General features: G+C 45.9%; 1 protein-coding gene across 2 annotated transcripts in view; it reads right to left on the minus strand.

Annotated features, from left to right (window-relative positions):
• Window positions 1-21458, minus strand: part of SPIDR (scaffold protein involved in DNA repair) — a 334647-nt gene that overhangs the window by 35814 nt on the left and 277375 nt on the right. Inside the window, exon 11 of one of the 2 annotated variants that reach the window (XM_082601005.1) lies at window positions 8142-8282. The exons of the other annotated variant lie outside the window; for it this stretch is intronic. Coding sequence (XP_082457131.1) covers window positions 8142-8282 — 141 coding nt within the window. The remainder of the gene's footprint in view (window positions 1-8141; window positions 8283-21458) is intronic. 2 annotated transcript variants of the gene reach the window in all.

The following is a 21458-nucleotide window of genomic DNA, read 5'->3' on the forward strand; positions in this document are numbered from 1 at the left end:
TCCAGGCCCACCTCACAGACGTGCAGCCAAGTTATTACTTGGTCTCGGGAGCTTCAGGGTGTTTATTTCAACAACACAATAATTTGTTTTTCAATAAAGACTAATTTATTTTGTCTTGAATTTGGTGGTGGCATCACGGGTGATGCCTGTAGTGAACTGTAGTGAACAATGCCACCGCCCGATCTGCCATCTAGTTGGAGAGCTGAAGGAAAGGAAAGCGGGGCTACAGTGACAGGGAAACTGCTTTTCTTTCCACTTCCGTGTCCCACATGAAAAGACAGGCATTTCACTGGCAAACTTATAAAGATTTAAGAGTATTCTACCTATAATAAAAATGCGTAAGATTCTGCAAATTTGAGAAGGCACTTAATGAAAGCATAATTAAGTATTTGCACTTCATATTTGAGATTAACAAGGAACACCCCACTTAGCTTCTGAATCACATGACCCAGGGCCCTCACAGTAACGGCTACCGCCACAGGCTGTTACCCTGAGAGAGGGAGAGAAAGAACCGTCCTGATGTGTGCGATGTTCAGAGCTGCAATCGGTCCTCAATACTTACTTTCCAACCACGTGGCCCTAGGAGCTGGCTGGGGGCTGGGTGGCCCGACACGCCACCTCCCAATTTTGAACAGAATAGCTCCACGTGGGTTTGTTATTAACATGGAGCTTCCTCTTTGGATTCTGTTTTTTAAAAGTTCAAAAGTTTTAAAACTACTGGTCCCCTACTGGTAGGTAATTATGATTTTTGTGAGAAGAGTGCAGGGAGAGGGGGAGTATTGAGACTTGTAAGAGAAGAAATGAATGAAAAAGCAAAAAAAAAAAAAAAATCCTGCCCATTTGCTGAATTAGAGACTTACTGTGCTGCCAGGTAAATTCACTAGATAAATTACTAACCTGGAGGGACAGGGAGCAGTGCTTTTATGTTCTTGTATCAGCTGATCTTCCTTCTGGTTTCTTTGATCCCTGTTTTAACTAAATCTCTCTGTACTGTTTAACTCCACCGGCTTCATTACCCATTCTCTCCCATTATTATCAGATAATTGACAAGGCCAGCAATTTCCAACTGGATCTATTTTCTTTCCTGGAAAAAAAATGGAACACTCCCAACTTCTAGTTATTGTTCTTCTAAGTTACTCATCTTTCTCTTCCTGTTTTATTTGTAAAAACAAGACAAGAAAGACTTACATCAATGCTGGCCCGAGTTTTACTTTTTAGTTAATTAGAAAAGAAAAACAAAGGAGGAGGAGGGAGGGAAGAACCACTACTGCAGTGTTTTAGGGCGTGCAGGGCCGCTTCCACGTGTGACCTGCTGACGACTGAGGGTCAAGATGCAACTCAGGGGCAGTGGTTCCAAGGCCCCCGCCTTCCCCTCTGATGCCTCCGTTCAGTGACCAGCGACGCTCCCTCCAGAAGCTTTGGGTTTGCTTCTGAACAGCAAGTCCCCTCGCGTCAGCCAGGCGGACACAGCCAAATCGCCCCAAGTGAACTGGGTTCTACTCCGTCCCCCAGTCGCTGGGGGAAGGTGGTGGAGCAAGGCGGTAGACCTGAGCCACTTCTGAGATTGCTACTGAAAGAATTTTTATATGGCCAAGCATTACTGTGACCGTTTGCTTTGGTTCAGACTTCATCGTTTCTTAGTCAGGTTTTTACTGAATGCTCTATTAACTGCTACGGAGGACACGAGGACACGAGGCTAAATAACACTTGGCTCCAGCATGACAGGCTATTTTTGGTCAAAAGATAATAGGAATGAACTTGTGGGTGGGAACGCGCTCTTCCATGGGTGTCTGCCTAGCAACCAGATGAACCTACAAGTCACACCCTGAAGGCCTTCTCGGCGAAGCCCCACCCACTCCAGCAAAACTCTTCTTAGACTGTCAGTGCTTCCCCACTGGAAAGTCAGACTGAACTGTGACTTCATCCCTGTGTCCACACCCAGGTGCTGTGTTAACGAATGACTGATAGAGAGAGACATGCAAGGACCGGTCGGAGCAGAACTTCTTTACCCAACTGACAACAGGGTGAATTTATTTTTATTGGAGAGTTTCTGAAACACTATTAGGGCAATAATCTTGACAACAGTTAACGCTTGGCCTACACAGTTCAGAGGATCTTTCAGGAGGTCTGCTGTTCTCTCCTCCTCTTCCTGTGATCAACCTGGTGGGTGTGTCAAGCCTTTTGTAATCTGCTGGTTTTCCCCTTTGTCAATGTCTCTATCACTGATTAGGTAGATAGATATACAACAGTTTTCTTAAGGATTGTTCATTGAACAATAAAGGTAATGACTGATTTAGAGGGGTGCCCATTTCTCTAAACATATGTCCTAATTTCCCCAAAATAACCCTTATGGTTAAGGTTAAATAATAGGCATTTGCTTTCTGAGCCCCTATTCCCTAGTTGGGTCTTTTTGAGATACGTGAAATTATGCCCAGATGTTCCATTTAGAAACTATTCTCCAACTGGACTTATGAGACATTTGTAGCTGTTTTTATAACTCAGTGTAAACACTTTTTAGGCAGTCAGTTCATTCCCCCCCCACGTTTAAGGACTGAGGTGAAATTCACACAACATAAAATTAACCATTTTGAAGTGCACAGTTCAGCGGCATTTAGCACATGCACAGTGCTGTCTGGCCCCAGAATGTAGCCATCAACCCATCAGACCCCGTGCCCGTCAGCGGTCACTCCCTGCTCCCCTCCTCCTGGCCACCACCAACCTGTGTCCTGTCACCATGGGCTTGTCTGTTCTGTTCGTTTCATATAAACGGGATCCTACAACGTGTGGCCTTTTGTGTGGGCTTCTTTCACTCAGCACCATGTTTCACACGGGTCAGTGCTTCGTTCTTTTCGGGCGGTTCTTTGAGCATCACTGGTTTCAGGATTTAGTACATATTCTCTTTCAGTGACATTTTACTCTCCTGCCATTAACCTGGGTGGTGAACCTACCTGCAACAATTTTATTTTTCAAAATGGTGAAAGAATTCTTAAGTATGTCCCCTTAAAAGAGGATTTCCAACCACAGCAATGATAAAAAAGATTCTGGACCTCAAATCCCAAGGGAATTATGTCTCTTTAAGAGGCAGCCTTTTTGAAGAGCGGAAATCAAAGGAAGGAAATTGCCACTGAAGTTTCTTTCCCCAGGAGCACTCTCACCACTGCTTATTTCCTGTTAAAAGAGCAACTGAGATGATTCCTCCATGATGACCCCAACCCACAAGCATCTACTTGTGCTGGGCGATTCCTAAAAACTCCCTCTGCTGCACCTCCACGCACGTGGGTCACACAGGGTCTCCCAGGAGACCAACGCCCTGGTGCCCAAAGTCACAGCGGAGCCTGACCTCTGACCAGTCACCCTCACCTGTTCCAGGCCCTCCTCCATAAGATGAGATCCCATCCTTGATAAAGTGCTTTCACAACAACCTCAGGCGTTACCCCCTAGACTTATTTGTGAGGAGGACCCAGGGTCTTGAGTCCAAGGTGCGCAAAAGGCGTGGTCCTCACCCTGCACTGGACACTGGTCTTGGGACCAACTTAGTCTCTATTCTTCCCACTAAAATTGAGCACCAATAATTACTGCTAGGAAAGTACAAGTGTACTCATTCAAATCTTGTTGAGGAAAATCTAAGATGAACCCCAGCAAACGACGAATGTCCATTCCACAAATACTTATTATGAGCCTCTCCAGTGCCAGGAATTGAGCCACATGCAGGAAACACAATGGTGAGCGAGAAACAGAGCCTTATGATGGGCAGGCCAGCCTGAAACACTGGCCACGACGTGTTCTAATCCACAATGGTCTACACCATGCAGAGGGGCAAGACCAGGTCTGCATGTCAATAAGCCACTGGGGCTCAGAGCTGAGCAGCTGGGACACAGCACAGGCCAGCTGGGGGAGCCATCCCAAGGGCTCCTCAGACAACTGTTAACTTTTGCATGTTATTGCTAAAATGTCACTCAAGTTTACATGACAATATACCCCTTTGGTGGGACACAGGTTGTGAGAATCCCACACAGCCCTGAGCACTGGACCCAAAGCAGCGGCTGCAAGAGACAAAGGCGCCGCCCGGGAGAATGGGGGAATGCTCTGCGCCCCGGACCAGACCAAGGGCCCTAAGGGCAGCGGGCTGGGGAGCAGACCAAGGGCCCTAAGGGCAGCGGGCTGGGGAGCAGCATGGGGGCTTCGAGGGCCTTCTGTTTCCTGACCATGGGGTTAGTCTGTGAGCATGCTAAGTAAGTCTGGCTTCTAACTTAAAGTTTATCAGTACTTAATCTGTTACCTTTAAAACAAAAGCTGGCATTTAAACAGTGACTATTAATCGGACCATTCTCTGAAATACACCCCCCTCGAGGTGCCCAACCCCTCACTCTATCCTCAAAGCTGACCAGATGGACCCGCCCCAGGGGGTGAGTGGATGGCTAGATCAGGGGGCGTGTCCTCCCGCCCTCCTGTCCTCAGCTCCAGGCCCCTCCTGTTCTCTCCAGGGTTCCCAAATCTGAACCCGCCCTCTGAGCCAGGCAAAGTGGCTGCTCTGTAACTGGCACTCGCCCGGTTGGTGTCTCTCGGGACCTCCTCCTGGCTCTCCTGCTGGTCCATGAGCTCTGGGAGAAAGGGGCTATTTTACACTCCTGGCATCACAGCTCCCAGGTGAGCGCCACCCCCCCCCCCCCGGCCCCCGTAGCTACTGGAAGTTAAAAATCAGTGGTGATGCGTTCTTCCTTCTACCCTCAACTGCTGAAGTTTCCAAATCTGCACCCCTGCCCAATCCCTCCTTCTATTTCAAATCTATTAAAAGTACAAGAGTAGAATAATCTTAACTCTATTTTCATTTTTATTACCTCTTCTTTTCTTCTCTCAAAAACTCCTAGGGGCCCTAATTTTCTCTTGGATCAATGCAGAATCCCTAATAATAGGATTTAAGGCTTTGTCTAGCTGACTTTTTATTTCAGTATATTGTGGTTTCAGATAAATCCCAAAAATCTAGCACAGCAGCAACTAGCCAGGGGCATAGCACAAAGGGTTCCTAAATATTTAACGAATAAATGACTGAATTATACTTTCTCCTAATCCTACTTTTATGTCTTCACAGATAACATCTTACCAATTTGAGGAAAAGACCAGCCATTTAAGGCCCCATCACTTAAAGCAACAACCGCCCCAGATCCCTGGGCAGGTCTAGTTTCCAGTTCAAAAGGAGGCAATTCATGGTCAAAGATCTTGTTAGTTGCTTCCCTGTCATTCTCAGCACTCAGATAGACCCCTCTGTGTACGGTGAGTGCTGACTAAATGCTCTGCAACAGTCTTCTCCAGTACGTGACTCTTAAAGAGATCTCAATAAAACAGTCACTTATGCATTAATAATGTATTTTAGACAGATTAGTGGCTTTTGTTTTAACAAGTAGGGACGTAAGTATTAGCAGGACTTTGAACTGCAAGAGGTTCCTCTCCCCCGCAAAAAATATGCTAACTATATTTTCCATACTTATAGGATTAAGATATTTCAGAAATTTTCTTTTTCCCCTCAGTATTACCCTATCACATAAAAACAAGAGCACATAATAATCAGCAATAAAAAGATAAAGCTCATACACAGAACTAAGACAGCAAAGTAAAGTGAGTTTTCAGCCTGTCTGACCTCTGAACTGTTGCAGAGGCCACCTGGGAGGACAAAGGTCAGGGGACACGCCTCAGCCCCTGGACAAACAGCCTGGAGTCCTCCAGGGACGCAGAGAGCCAGGGAGAGGCACATGCCTCAGCAGTGTTGTTTTAAAATGGTCTTTTCCTTTACATCCAGGATATTTTTCTGACTCTTCTCACCCTAACAAGTCAGTATGGACACACGACTCCAAAAAGCGGTCAGAGAAATGAGACAGACATGACAGCTGTTTTCCTGCAACTCTTCCCAAGGCGGCAGGTGAACAGGGTGGGATGCCCTGCACAGGTCCAGCCCCAAGGTCGCGAGTCCACCCAAAGCGCCACAGGGAGCAGTGACTTCCGTCACTGTGACTGTGGACCAGACGAGACCGGGGAGCTAAGATCAGCCCAAACGTAAAACTATCTTCCAACTGGCAAAAAAGTAATTTTCTATATTAGATATTGGAATTATATAATTATAATTAATCATTTTAGCTTGAATTCTGGGAACTAAGTGTATTTCGTTAAGGTTTATGAGAAATATATTTTGTTAAGGTTTATGAGAGTTGCTATGAAACACAATCATTGGGGGGGGGAAAGAGACAGTTTGTGTTTACTGGGCCATGGACGGATGACTGACAGCAGATGACGTCACTAATAGGCAATCATAACATTCAGCATTCCAAAACTATTTAATAATTTGTTTTGAAGAAATACAGCTTCCAAAAGAACAAAAAGACAATCTTAATATTTATTTGGATAGCTGCACACTAAAATAAAGTTAAACACATAGGATAAAGAAATTAATTCCAACCTAAAAAAGTATCCAATACTTAGTCAAATTTTAGTCCAACTTAAAAATGGAATGGGTTCCAAAAGTCTGTAAATGCATTATTCACAATAGTCAGTGCATTTCCCGTGGAAAAAACATTTCCTATGGCAATGTTGTAGACAGTAGTAAGGCCTCCAGTGTAACCCACAAAAACCAGATTAAACATTAGGTACACATATCGCTGTGTAGCATCATGGTAGCAAAGCATGTACTTTATAGAGCAAAGCCCCCGGACCCCTCCTGGCTCTGTCAGTCCCCAGGAGTATTTCCCTGGAGTTGGGTCCCCCAGTCGCCAGCAGGAAGTGCGTCCCCAGGAGTGGACTCCTCTGGCCTGCAGGACACCAGGACGCCTGCCAGCTGGAGGGGCTCCACTGAGGCGCCCGAGATGGGGAGCCCCAGTACCCCGGCGTGCTCAGGTGTGAGGCTGGTGCTAAATGTACGTCAGAGAGGTCTACATGGCCCTGGTGGGGTTAATGCCGTCAGACCAACGTCAGAGCTGCACCTCACTTACCACAACTACGCACGGTCTTTCCAGATGCCTGTGATTCTGAAACTGAGAACTACATGGGGTTCAGCCTTCAAAACGATAAGGTTCATGTGACCCAATTAAGCTTTCCAAATAACTGGGCAGCTCCCTCCCTAATCCATAAGGCAATTACACTGTAATACAGCCTCCCTTCTGTAAGCAAAAGGAAGCATTTGTTACGCCGAGTGTACATGAATCAATGCAGGGCTCACAGGGGGTCTGTCCTTCAGGAAAACAGGGTCCTGGGTGGAGCCGCCACTCAGCAGCAGGGCGCCACGTGAGAGACAGATGCGGCACAGGGTGGGGCCGGGGAAAGCGGGCTGCCAGTCACGAGACATGCCCGGCACATGCCCAGCGGCGCTCACAGTTTAGACAGAGCACGGCCGGAAGGGCCGGTATGCAGACCGCTGGACTAGGAGCAGCGTATATACGCCCAAGGGCTCCTCCCAAGGGCTCCTCCCTCAGGCACTGTTACAAGCTCAGACGTTGCTCTAAGTAAAACAGTAGCATTAAGACAGCTAAAATTACACACTATTTGAGGAAAGAGGCTACGATGAGAGAAATCCAAATTCACCATTTACACTAATTCTCTACATGACTGGATCGTTCCACTGAAAAGGTTTCTTCTGCTCCCTAATTCATAGATTAAGATGCTCACTGGAATGGAACAACCCACATTGGGGCCGGATCGATGTACCACCGCCACCCAAAACAACATCTAGCGTGAGGAGTCGCGAAACTTGACAGAAAACAAGCTTTCTTGCTATGGAAGCAAAAAACGTGCCAAATTAAGAGTTTTGCTTAAAGCTTATAACATGCCTTTTCACTAAATTATATTTTCACTTATATAAACTGACTCATGCAAAGCTGCCTTATTAGTATAGCTAAGGAAAAATAAAGAAAAAACTTTAGAATTAAAATACATATATATGACATTGTTAATCCTAATTTTAATAAAATTGTGAATCACTAAACCTGCATAATTATTTTTGTTGTCAATTATAATTTTTCTCCCATAAGTACTTTAAGGGCTCCACCCAGCTCGTGGCCTTGTCTTAGAGGCAGACTCTAGGATCCTAGTTTATTGTCTTTAAAAATGAAATTACAGATGTTACTGTAGCAAACTGGATGCTACTGTGGTGTCCTCACCTTCCTCTGGTGACCTTTTGCAGAACCTTCATTCCCGCCAGCCTGCAGGACTTGCCCTCCAACTCCCTGTCCTTCAGGACGGCGCCCTCCGAGTGCACCTCACTGAAGAGTCCGAGGGCATCTTGCACGAGAAGGCAGACTCTACAAAAAAGGATCCACATTTGCTCTTTTAGGAGACAGTTTCTGATTCAGTACCAAGACCAGAATTTCCTTCTCCTTCACTAGAAATCCACTGTAGATCCACTGTAGAAATCCATTTCCATTTAAAACATTTCAAATTATGTTTTATCAAACACTAATATTCAAAGATATTAACAGGTATTCCTTGAAAATTATCACCAAAATGTTGCTAGCAATAACTTTTCTAAAATTTACTTCATCAGATCTATGGAGAAAAAAATATATTGAAATCACATACAATTATCACTATGTTCAATTCTTCTTGCAATATGATATTTTATACCCAAGAACACCAGGAAATATCCCTGACTGCTCACCTGATGCCCATATGGTTTTAGTCTGTTCAGGAGCGATATGTAGCAGGTGGTACCCAGAAGAATGTCCTATCTATATCTTAAAGATATTAGTCTTAACATTTCCATATGTGTGACGTTGTTTAATATGTTGTGGCTACAAGACATTTATATAGTACAAACTCATTTCTCATGGTTGACTGAAAAAAGAAAATTTTACACAAAAAGTGGGGTTCTGTGGCTTATAATTAGGTCTGGATCAAAGAAGTGAAAAGCTAGAATACTTCAAAATGAAGATGAACAATGGTGGCCTTTGGATTTTACAAAAATGAGGAGCTGAGTTGCCTAAAGTAGAAAAATTAATGTTCAATCCTACTGACTTAACCTCAGGATTTAAAGGTCAAAAAGAAAGTGTGATGTAAGTTATTTGTTTCTTCCAGAATTCTGAATATTGCCCCACTGCCTTCTAGTCTTCCACTGTTTCTAACGAGAAGTCCCTTGTTACACGAGGAGTCACTTTTCACTTGCTGTTTTCAAGACTTTATCTTTGGTTTTCAACATTTTGACTATGATGTATTTGGGTATGTCTCTTTTTAGGTTTATCCTACTACAAGTTCATAGAGTTTCTTGGATGTGTAAACTTTTCCAGTCCAATCTGAGCCATTTTCAGCCATTATTACTCCAAATATCTTTTCTGTACCCTCCCCCACTCCCCTGCCCTTCTGGCGCTCCCATTACATGTGTATTGGTGCACTTAATGGTGTTCCACATTTCTGAGGCTCTTCATTTTTTTCTCCCCTTAGAATATTTATTCGTCATTTGTGAGATTTCCATAATAGTGCAGAGATAATCATGGTATGTTTTAATTCTTCATAAAGACTGAGTTATTAAAAAGTCTTCACAAGCATTTTTTTAATTGCTAAAATACTCTGCAGTCATCAATTTGAGATTAAGTTTTAACATCCTATTGAAATTACAATCCTCTTTTCTTGGGGAAGAGTTTTAAGTTTGACAAAGGGCTTACAAATGTGTAATGCTTCCCAAATTTGAGTGTCATGTGCACAGGGGCTATGCTACTCTCTGTATGTTCCAATTTTGGTGTAAGTGCTGTCAAAGTGAGCACTTTTCATTCTGTCTTTCTCTCCTTCGGGCTGCACTAGCTCCATTATTCTAGATCCAAGTCCATGGATTCTTTCTTCTTCCAGCTCACATCCACTGCTGAGCCTCTAGTGAATTCTTCATATCAGTTATTTTACTTTTCAACTCCAGAGTTTCCATTTGGTTCTTTCCAGTTTGTGTCTTTTTACTGATATCCTCCTTTTGATTAGACTCTGTCATCTACACACTGTAATCTGGAGACATGGTTCCCTCCACTCTTTGAACGTATTTATAATGGCTGTTTTGAAATCTCTGTCTGCTAAGTCCAACATCTGGGCCCTTCAAAAGCGGCTTCTATCATCTGCTCTTTCCCTCATGTATGGGTCATGCGTCCCTGTTTCTCTGCAAACCTTGCAATTTTTGGTTGACAACTGGGCATGCTGGATAGTAAATTGTGGCAACTCTGGATCCTGACTCCTCTCGCCAAGGGTTGATGATGTAGTTTACTCACTTGCTCAGTGACCTATCTGAACAGCTTTTCCCTGCAGGCTGCAGTCTCTGATGGTTCTGCTCAGACTGTCTTCTTGTTTTTATCTTTTCACATGGCTACCTAGAGGCTGTCCCTAGGTCAGCGAAGCCACTTATTAGTGAAAGGTTGTGCTTGAGCCTCCTTAGCCAGTCAGACTTTTAATCTTTACCACTGGACATGTGTGTCTTGGAGGTTGATCTCATAGTTCAAGGAGTGCAGGTTTTTGCCCTCATCCCTCTCCTTTGGTCAGAGCTCATATTTCCCCTCCCTAATCACACCTGTGAAGGTGTGGCCTTGGGCAGGTCAGATGGCCACTCTTGGGCATGGAATTCTCCCGCCATCTCAGGCAGCCCTACAGAGCTCTTCTTCTTCGCCATAACCTGTCTCCCTCTGGGCAGTGCCCCCTTTGCCCGGACTGACACCTCTGCTCTAGAGTGGGTGCTGGGGGGGGGCGGTCGGGGCTGGTCTTCTAGGCTAGCCTCTCCGCGTGGTGCATCTACCCTGTGGTGAGCTGGGGTAGGACAACTGGGCCAGTATTCTTGGCCCACCACACTTGGGGTTGAGCTTCTGCAACAGGGGCCTGAGGATGAGGGATGCTAGTGGGCAGCCCTCCTAGAGTGAAATGTGCCCTGGACTGGGAGTTGAGGGGAGGGGGTTGTCTCCTTGACTGCACTCCCTGGAGTAAAGCTTCAGAGTAGTAGTGGTTGGTGGTGGGGGGGGGGTCAGGGCTCAAGGGCCACAGACTCACTGTTCTTAGTGAGATTTATCAGATTTTCTTGATTCCATCGAAGGAATGTTTCCCCATTTGCTGTATGCCCTTAGGACAATTTCCAGAGGCTTCACATGATTGTCTTTTATAGCTTTCTCCAGTTAAAATGTTTGCGAAGGGGAGAATCCACTGTGTAAATAAAGATCCTCTGGATAGTTAGCATGTGTCGTGTAAGAAAATATAATGGCTCTTTAGCCATTATTTACAAGTTTTAAGAGTATTTGGAAACTCTCTGAGTTTGTAGACTTACGTGTGAGTTGTTCTTTTTTTCTTAAAAGACATCTTGATTTGCTTGAACACAAGAAATGAGCCAAATACAAAATTACTGGGTCAGACACAGAAGCGCTTGATGTAGCGAGGTCTAGAGGGCTGCAGAGCCACAAAATCAGTGTCACAAGATTCTGAGTAACAGTGGCACATACGGGGTTGTCAACGTACCCCAAACAGTGCCTTGGCCTTGGGGGTGTCTATTTATGTGCTAAACACAACAGGACTGATGTGGGCCCAGGCCTGTGCAGGTGCCCTCTGAACCTCCCTAGGGAAAGGCCTGGCACAGATAAACACACAATCACAGGCTGTGGGATTATAGGAGGGAAATAACAGGGAGCCTGTGAGAAAGCACTGGGGTGGAATGGCCTGGCCAGGTGGTTAGGGAAGGCTCCTTACAAGAGGTGATCCTTAAGCTGTGTCCTGAAGAAAGAGAAGCCCACCCTACACAGGGTTGAAAGAAGCACACTTAGAGCAGAGAGCACAGCACACACAAAACCTGGGATGGCAACGAGTTTTTCCATGTTTGAGAAGTTGAAAGAAGGCTGGAAAATAATACAAAAGAAAGAAAAAGAAGACGGGGGAAAGTGGTAATAAGGGGAAAGACTATGTACTATGTGGGTATTTCCATGCATTGCTTCTGATTTAAAATCAAAGTTATGTTTATGAAAAATTAAAAACTCAAGGCACTTGTAAAGGGGCGGGATGGGGAACGGGGAGGAGGTCGGGGCATCTCCCTGGAGGGGCGCCTCTGCTGTGAGCAAAGGCCTGTGCCGGGGGCTCCCTGTGTGTGGGCGGAGGGGCTGCCTGGGCCCAGGTGGTGAATCGCTGGCCCGGTCCAGCCAGCACCCCTGCCTCCCACCACGGGCGAGTCATGGGGACGCTAACAGGTGTTAGACCAAATGCTCCGTTTCAGAGATACAACCGCTGGCACAGGGAGCAGGCTGGCTTGAACAGAGAACTTTCAGAGCCTCCGTGGTCCCAGCATGAGCCCACTGCCCTAATCGATGGAAACAGTGGACCTGCAAAGTGCTGCTCACAGGCTGAGTTCCACTGGCTGATGTGTTTTCTTTAGTTTATAAAGTGTTAAATTTTTTAAAAAAATTAGTAGCAAACATTAAAAATTAAGTGATTTTATATAAAATTCGTCTCCTGTTTTCCTGAGAAGCCTGTGGCTCTGGCAGCGCTGGGTGGGCCGACACTCATCGTCAGGCACCAGCCTGTCAGGTCATCCTGTGGCCCCCGCCCCGCCCCTCAGCCGTCATGCAAGTGCGTCCCGTTGGCCTCGGTCAGCAGGTGAGCCTGCGTGAGCGCAACATTTCAGGGCAGAGACTGAAGCACACGGTCTTGGAGGATGGACGAGGGACCGGAAGAGTCTACACTGGCCTAAGATTTCTAAAGAGGTGAGTGGAGTGGAGAATGAAGCGCAGCCCCGGGTATGGGCAGCCCAGACGTGGGTCTCGTTTCAGAGCAGAGGAGACAGGGAATCGAGAGACCAGCCAAGCGACTTGAGCCGGGAGGTCAAGGACAGAGCTGACCGACACGGGCCCGGTGGAGGACAGGGCTCGCCGCAGGGCCCGGAGGGCTGGGCCCGGCCCTGCTCCACCACCAGCCAGCTCCTGGCTGACAGTCCTCCGTCGACACCGGGGGCCATCTCTGGACGCCACGTCAGTTGCCTCGTCTGCGTCAGGTGAGATGGTTCCAGTTCCACACGGGAGGCGCTCGGGCCCCGCCCTGAGGTAGCAGTGTGGCCGAGCCCAGCAGGACACCCGGCCGACACGAGCACTGTCCCTAAGGATCCCTGAAATACTGGATGAGCTGCAGCCGAGCCACATGGAGACGAGGAGAGCCGACATTTTAAGATCGTGGCAGGGGTCGGTGCTCACGAGATGGGGTCTCGGCGCTGGGAAGCAGGCTGGGTGCATCCGTTCGCTCTCCGGCCAGGATGCCAAGGACACCCAGCAACACCACACCCCGGGGTGCTGGTGATGGGCAGCCTCGGGCTCTGGCTGCAGGTGACTTTCCACACACACTGATCACTGGCGCCGGGAATCCCACGCCCCGCCTGAGAGGGACACTGCTGTTTTCAGAAGTGGTCAGCTTAGATCAACGCTAGACCAGCACAGAGAGAACGTCTCCAGGGAGGAAGCGGGATGTTCGTGGTTAAGAGTAAGAGCCTCAGAACCACTTCGCTCCATGAGACCGAGTTCACCGCTCCGCCTCTCGCAGGAGCAGTCTGGCACGCGAACACCACTTACTTCAGATCGATGTTCCACCCACGCCTAAAACACTGACCGTCACCAAATAAAACCCCTCACCCACTTTCATGGTTTTCACAGCACATGGTGCTGGGCGGCAGCGGCCTGGGAGGGGCTGCCTGAGCTCTGCGGCTGGGGGACGTGGGCAGCTGCTGGGAGCTTCGGCTCTGGAACCCTTAAATCCACGCAACTTTATCTGCTCGGCACCTAGCGAAGAGCCTGCACCTAATCTGCACTCAGCGTCGTGGTTTCCTTCACCCACCAGGCAAATCCACTTTGTTACAAACACACTTAATCGACAAGAAGGTGGTTTTCTCCTGTCACATCACTGGTCGGCTCTCCTGAGCCCATAGGAGGTGTGTGCACCTGTGTAAAAGGGCTGATCTCCTGCATGAAGGGGGTCAGGGAACGTGCTCGAAGCAGCAGAGCGCCCACTGTCACAGACGTGATGTCGTCACTCCTGACACCAGCTTGTGATCCACCTCGTGGTGCCGTCCTCACCACCCAGCTCCGGTAAGTAAAGCTCCTCTCTGGGTAAAGCAATGGAGAATCACCAACACTTCGCGTGGCCCCAGAGCCCTCGGCTGCAGAGCCTCGACTCCATGCATTTCTGAGCCACGAGGGTGAGGCTGGAAGAACTGACTAAAACTGATGCCAAGTGAAACCACACTCCACAGCACATGCCCAGCAGCATAAAACAATACAGATAAGAGGTGCATGGTTCCATCCAGCCACATCAGGATGGAAGTATAAAGTCCATCGTGCAGTTAATGTTTATCTTTAAGAATGCTTCCTTCCTTCTCTTTCCAGCTGAACGCCTCATCATGCTAATTAAAGAACATTTTAAAAATTCTAAAAATGCATGTATTGTTAGGCCGTGAAAGTACCAGAACAAAGCACAAGAAATAAGGAAAACAAAACTGTTGATTCACAGAGGGGGTTTTAGTGAGACAATAATCCCTCTTTGAAGCTTTAAATGCCCCTCCCCAACTTTTCAAAAATATTTACTTTCCCTCCTTTCATTCACTGGCTCAATATCATAGATACATAAATTAAGAAAAGCAAGAGAGAAGCGGCGAACATGTGTATGTGTGTGTGTGTATGTGTGCGTGCGTGTGTGTGCGCGTGTGTCTGTGAACGCCTGTGTTCCGAGAGAGAAGCAGACGAAGTGACATGTGGGATGTTTACACGAGTCATGGAAGCAGTTCTGAGCAGTCCACCAAGAATTCCCGGAATCAGAGTCAGGCCTGGCTGTTTTATTCTAGGTCAGTGTCAACTGAAGCAGCCTCTGAAGATCAACAAGGATCTTTCTCTCCATGTTATAATCCCTTACTAAGCCCTAATCTAAGGAAGAAACAGAAGAAATTCGAGGATGAAGTGAGAAAAAGAAGGAGAGAGAGAAAGGGGAAGAGAGGCTGGGAGGGGAGTTTGGACCTGACCCCGAAGGGGAGGAGAGGGAGAAGAGCGGGGAGCGCGGAGGGGGCAGGGCCTTTCCCAGCTCCAAGCCGCGTGCAGACGGGAAACCAGATACAGCAGGACACTGTGTCCTCCTGAAAAACAAGCAGACCACGCTCCTAAAGTAAACAGCTAATCCTGCTGTTTATCTTTTTAACATGAGATGTTAGCAGGATGATCTCTACTGCACAGAAATGTGGTTTTTATTCATCTAAAAAATCATATTTTCTCTTCGCTAAAATAAAAGTGTGACACGGAAACTTTCTAACACCAGCGAACAAGAAGGAATAACAGTCGTTCTTTGCTAAAACTAACTTAACTAAAGAATGGCAAGAAGCCTGAGAAAGGCCTTTCCCACACTTCCACTTCCTCTTTATTTTTGGAAACTACTGCATTGCTGAAATTAACCAAACAACAAACCCTGCTGCAAGCGTGGTCTTTTAAGGAGGACACAAATGACGTGGACATAACTGTGGCGTCCTGCACTCGGACTGTGGTTACCACTCCTGGAGATAAGACCTGACTGGGCCGAGACAAGTCAGAAGAGGACGCTTTATACATTCATACAAGTTTGCCTCCAGAACAAGTTTTCAAAGATACATAGCTACTCTTACACATTTTTGTTAACTGAAATGTCTTTCGGAGGCAAGTGTAGATTCCCACGCAGGTGTGAGACCCTCACACACTCTGCCCCTTTCCCCCGGTGGCACAGTGTGCCCTGACCGACACGGCAAGGCATCACACCAGACACCTCACAGCGCAAGGCACCGCCTGGCTCGGGTCCCACCCACCGCACTGGGGCCTGTGTGCGCGCGTGGGGTGCTGTGCAGTGTTATCACCTGTGGAGGGTCCTGCATCCACCACCACAAGGACCCCTCAGGCTGCCTTTTATCACGCACCTCCCTCTGTCTCCCTACCCTTCATCCCCAGCAGCTAGAAGCCACTAATCTGTCTTCCATTTCTAAATTTGGCCACTTTTGAAATGTTATAAAAATGGAATCATCTAGTATATGATCTTTGGGTTGGAATTTTTTCCCTCAGCATAGTTCCCTGGTAATAATCAAGCTACTATGCCTTTTATTTTTATCACAGCTTAATTGAGACCTGATTTACATACCATAAAATTCATCCAAATAAAAATACTGTGGCAAAATACACGTAAAATTTCCAATTTCACCATTTTGAAGTGTATAACTCGGTGGCATTACGTACATGCACAACGTTCTACAACCACCAGCACTATCCAGTCCCAGAATATTTCCCTAAAAGGAAACCCCAACCTGTTATGCAGCCTCCCTGTTCTCCTCTCCCCCAAGTACCTGGCAACACACTGATCTACTTTCTGACTCTACGGATTTGCCTGTTCTGAATATTTCACATACGTGGAATCATGCAAGTTGTAGCCTTTGGAGACTGGCTTCTTTTACTCAGCATAACATTTTCAAGTTGCATCCAAGTTGTAGCAGAGCCAGTACTGCATTCCTGCTGGTTGCTGAACAGTATTCCATTGTATGGATATGTCACGTTTGGTTTATCCATCCAGCAGGTGATGAACATTTGGGTTGTTTCCACTTTTTTGCATTTATAAATAATACTGCTATGAATGTCAGTGCAGAACTTATGTAGATACATGTTTTCCATTTTCTTGGGTTTATACCTAGGAATAGAATTGCTGGATCATGTGGTAATGCTATGTTTAGCTTTTCGAGGAACTGCCAGGCTGTTTTCCAAAGTGTCTGTACCATTTTACCAGCCAGTATGAGGGGCTCCAATTTCTCCAAATCCTTGTCGACACTTATTATTGTCCGTCTTTTTTATTACAGCCATCCTAGTGGTGTGAAGTGGTAGCCGCTGTGGTTTTGATCTGCATTTCCCAGATGGCTAATGATGTTGAATACCAAGTGATTCATGGCCATCTTCTTTGGAGAAGCGTCTATTCAAATCCTCTATTTTTTTATTTGGGTTATCTTTTTATATTGAGTTGTATTAGTTTTTATATATTCTGGACACAAGTCCCTTATCAGATATGTGATTTGCAAAAAGTTTCTCCTGTTCTCTGGCTCGTCTATTACTTTCTTGACAATGTCCTTTGAAGCACAGAAGTTTTTATTTTGATGAAGCCCCATTTATGGATTTTTCTTTTGTTATATATGCTTTTTTTTTTTTTTTTTTTTTTTTTTTTTTTTTTTGCGGGCCTCTCACTGTTGTGGCCTCTCCCGTTGCGGAGCACAGGCTCCGGACGCGCAGGCTCAGCGGCCATGGCTCACGGGCCCAGCCGCTCCGCGGCATATGGGATCCTCCCAGACCGGGGCACGAACCCGTATCCCCTGCATCGGCAGGCGGACTCTCAACCACTGCGCCACCAGGGAGGCCCTTATATATGCTTTTGGTGCCATAGATAAGAAACAATTACCTAATATATATGTTTATGAAGATATTCCTATGTTTTCTTTTGAGTTTTATAGTTTTAGTTCTTAGGTTTAGGCTTATGATCTATTTTGAATTAATTCTTGTGTATGGTGTGAGGCAGGGGTCAACTTAACTCTTTTGAATGTGAATATCCAGTTGTCTCAGGGCTATCTATTGGAATCACTATTCTTTTCCAGTTGAAATGTCTGTCTCCCTTGTCAAAAATCAGCTGACCATAAATATAAGGTATTATAAATTTTAAAAGAACATATACATCATGCCAATGATATCTAAAAAAATAATGAAGTACAGGAGTGTAGGTATTAAAAAGAAAGAAAGAGTCTGAACAAACCAAACGAGAGGATTTAATCAGAGTTTTGGTCTATCATTAGCAAAGAGTTGTGTAAATGCATCTATTCTTCCCAGGATATACAGACTAAAGTTGCTGCTGTATTTATTTAGGTCCAGTGAATACTGGGCAAGGGTGACTGGCCAGAATCTCCTCTAATCTAGTTCTATTACTTTACCATCATCCTGCAGAGGACTCCTAAAGCTCTGTGTCTTCTGGTCCAAACCTGTGGCTCTTCCTGTGTGTTCCCTCTTTGTGTAACAGGGCCCCACCATTCTCCCAGTCACTCTCTTCCAAAACTTGAGCGTGATCTTTATTTCCTTTCTTCCTCATCCAGTTGCTGCAGCCAATCCATCTGCTCCATATTTGTCTTCTTAACATCATCCGTCCTTCTCATTCCCGTTTTGCTGTCTTGTTCTGCTTATTACATGGATTAGGCAGGTGTTTCCCAACTGATCGTTTAACCTCATTCTTCCCTCTAGCCACTCCTGCAGGTTGCTGCTAAAGTCATCTTTCTTAAGGGACAGAGTTGGTCATGTCACTCAACTAGTCACGGGCCTTCCAGGGCACCCCAGTGACTCCTGCGTGTCTCTGGATGCATGTGTGAGTCCAAGACCAAGCTCCTGCAGCCTCAGCCCTACCTGAGACCTGGTTCCCATTACTTCCTCTAACCGAATCTGATGTTCCCTACCACCCCACTTGTCTAAGGACGCTCATTTTTCAAAGTCAAGCTCAAATGCCATTGCTTTAACGATTTTTCTCATTCCATAGTGTAAACAATTCTTCCTGTTTCTTTGTATGCAAAATGGTTTAGTTTTTGCCTTTATTTTAGTTTCTATCACATTCTACTCTATCTTATAAAAACTTGAGTAGATCTTTTCTCTCTCCTTTTTGACTGGAAGTTTCTTGAGGATGGGATCGTACTTTTTATTCCCTATGTACCCATCGCAGCCCTTAGCTGTGCATTATAGATGATCAATATGTGCTTGGTGCGCCAAGTTGAATTAATTGACAGGCATTTATTCAGGTTTTGTAGGAACAAAAGGTATAAGAAGTAGTTCCTACTCTTATGGACAACAATCAGTATTAAAATGCTTTATACAGGTAATTTACAAGGTGAGATCTTTACACTGCTACAAAGGATAGGGGTTTTAGTGTCCTGGTCAAGTTCTAAATTAGAACAAGATAAACGAAGGGAAAAAAGGATCTTAGCTAAGAAAGTTTTTACTCAAAATGTGCCAAATCAACTGAACAGCCCTGGGGAGACTGTGGTCTTGTTTTCTCTCATTTATACCCTAATCACTCTCAAACGAGGGTCATTTGGTATTCCCACTTTTCCACGGCCATCCACCACTGAACCTGAACAGCCTAGGGTCTGTGACTGAGCGCACAGTAAGGAAGAAGGCGCCCAGGTGGGGCACGTGTTTTGGGAGTGCCGAGGTAAGTCACACATCCTATGGCTTTCCCTGGATCGCCACATGGCATGCTGACCAACCAAGAGTCATCATAGCCTTTCTCAACCAGGGTTCTCTGTGGGGGATGAAGCCCTGACACTCTAAGGCTGCACTGTATGCAACAGATCCGACCCTCCTGTGCATCTGGGTGGCACTAGTTACGTGCAGACTTGGGAGGAAAGAGAAGAGTCTGGAATATCCTCAGGATTCTGTGGTTCAAGTGAGGGAGCCAGCTGAGAGTCAATGAACCTGCATCGGGCCTCATGACGCAGCAGGAACAGCATTACTCATTCTTAGATGATGGGCTTCTGAGTCAGGGTTTCACACCAGAAGCTGACTAACTGGCCTAGAAACCAGTCCTGTCTAATGCAGCAGCTTGTAAATCATCTGTGTTTGTGAAGCAGAGGTATATGTTCTACCTGCTCTGACCTTACCAAATAAAACACAAACTACCTTGGCAAAAGGCATCCATGAAAGGCTTTCTTGTTTTTCAAAGATCAATGTTGATTTTGTAAGTTCTCAATCCTAAGAACACAACATCCATGACTGAGCAACAGTAAATTGTTTTAGGATATTTGATAGTGACATAATTTCAATTTCAAAGACTAAACCACACTCAGTTTGTTGTACTCAAGAGAGCAGACAGGGATCACTTTCAGAAGACAACTTGATTTCAGAGAGAAGGAAGGTCCTCAGGTATGAATCTGCCTCGTGGCAGGACTGTGTGCCACACCTGACTCTCCTCCCAGCCGCAGCGTCCCACCTGGCGGGGCGCCAGGATGCCCACCGCCCAGTCCCACCCTGAGGAGCCTCCCTCCGACACACCTATGCCGTCTCCACACACCAGCTCTCGCGTGTGGACGAGCACACGAGCACCTGAAAGCGCAGCGTGGTCTCCTCCCAGCTGGTGCTCCGCAGCCCACTTTCCTGTCGTCTTCGAGAAAGTACAGGCCTCACAATCTCAAATTTACTAAAAGTTCTAAATACAGTACAAAGCATTTTTTCCCCCTGAATCATCAGTGTCTTAGTGAAGTTCTAAATTAGAACAAGATAAATGAAGGGAAGGAGGGATCTTAGCCAAGAAAGTTTTTACTCAAAATGTACCAAATCAATTCAGCAGCCCTGGGCAGACTGTTGTCTTATTTCTCTCACTTATCCCCCAACTCACTCTCAAACGAGGGTCAATCCTACAAACAAGGACTTTCTCCTACATAAATAACCTCTTTATGTAGGTTATTTGTGTATGTAATAAATAAACAGGTTATTTATGTATGTAATTCTCCTACATAAATAACCACTACACGACCACAAAGGGGAGGAAATGAACACTGTCTACCCTCCTCCTAGCTCTCAGACCCGTTTGTGCTTCACCCGTTTGTGTCCATTGCGCCCTTTGCAGCAGAAGACAACTCAGAACTGCGTGCTGCATTTAGCTGCCATCCTGTCTAATCCTCTGCGATCCAGAATGCTCCTTGGCGTCCTTGACTTTCATGACCTTGACATTCTCCAAGGACACAGGCCAGTAATTTTGTGGTACACAAACTCTCACTTTGGGTTTCTCTGATATTTTCTCATAATGAGATCCAGCTCATGTATTACCACTGGTAAGGCTAACACAGAAGTGGTGCTGTGTTCCTCTAAGCAGCTGGCGTACTATTTCAGTAGGTCCCATTAGTGACGATGTTCAGTTTGATTACTTAATTGAGGCAATGCCTGTCAGGCTTCTCAACTGTAAGTTACTTTTTCCTTTTGAAATTAAAAAAACATTGTGTGGGAGATACTTTCAAAACATGTAAATATCCTATTCCTTGTCAAATTTTCAATTTATTCATTTTTTAAATAACAGTGTGGACTCACAAACTCTCATACAATGGGTTCTAATCCATAACTATCATTTTGATGCTCAGATTGTCCCAGATTTGGCTGGTGGTGGCCTTTTCTCAAGCTGGCTCCTGTGTCTTTTGCTATGTCCCCATCACTGTTTGAGAACGTTCCTTCTTTCTGACATAACAAAATGTTCAAGGCGCATCTCATATTTTCTCTCGTCCCAACCTGGAATCAGCCATTTCACCAAGGAGCCCTGCTTTCTCTCAGATATTTAAAAGCTAATATGTGGGTCCTAAACGTGCTCATTGCTACTGCAGCGTCACTGTCCTAGGACCTCGCAGAAGATAGAGCCGGGAAGGGTACATGCACACCCTCTCACACGTTAGCACGCATTCATCTGTTTATTCATCCATGTATCCATCATGAAAA

The sequence above is a fragment of the Mesoplodon mirus genome, assembly GCF_964341445.2.
Source record: "Mesoplodon mirus genome assembly, chromosome: 16".
NCBI classification, from domain to species: domain Eukaryota; kingdom Metazoa; phylum Chordata; class Mammalia; order Artiodactyla; family Ziphiidae; genus Mesoplodon; species Mesoplodon mirus.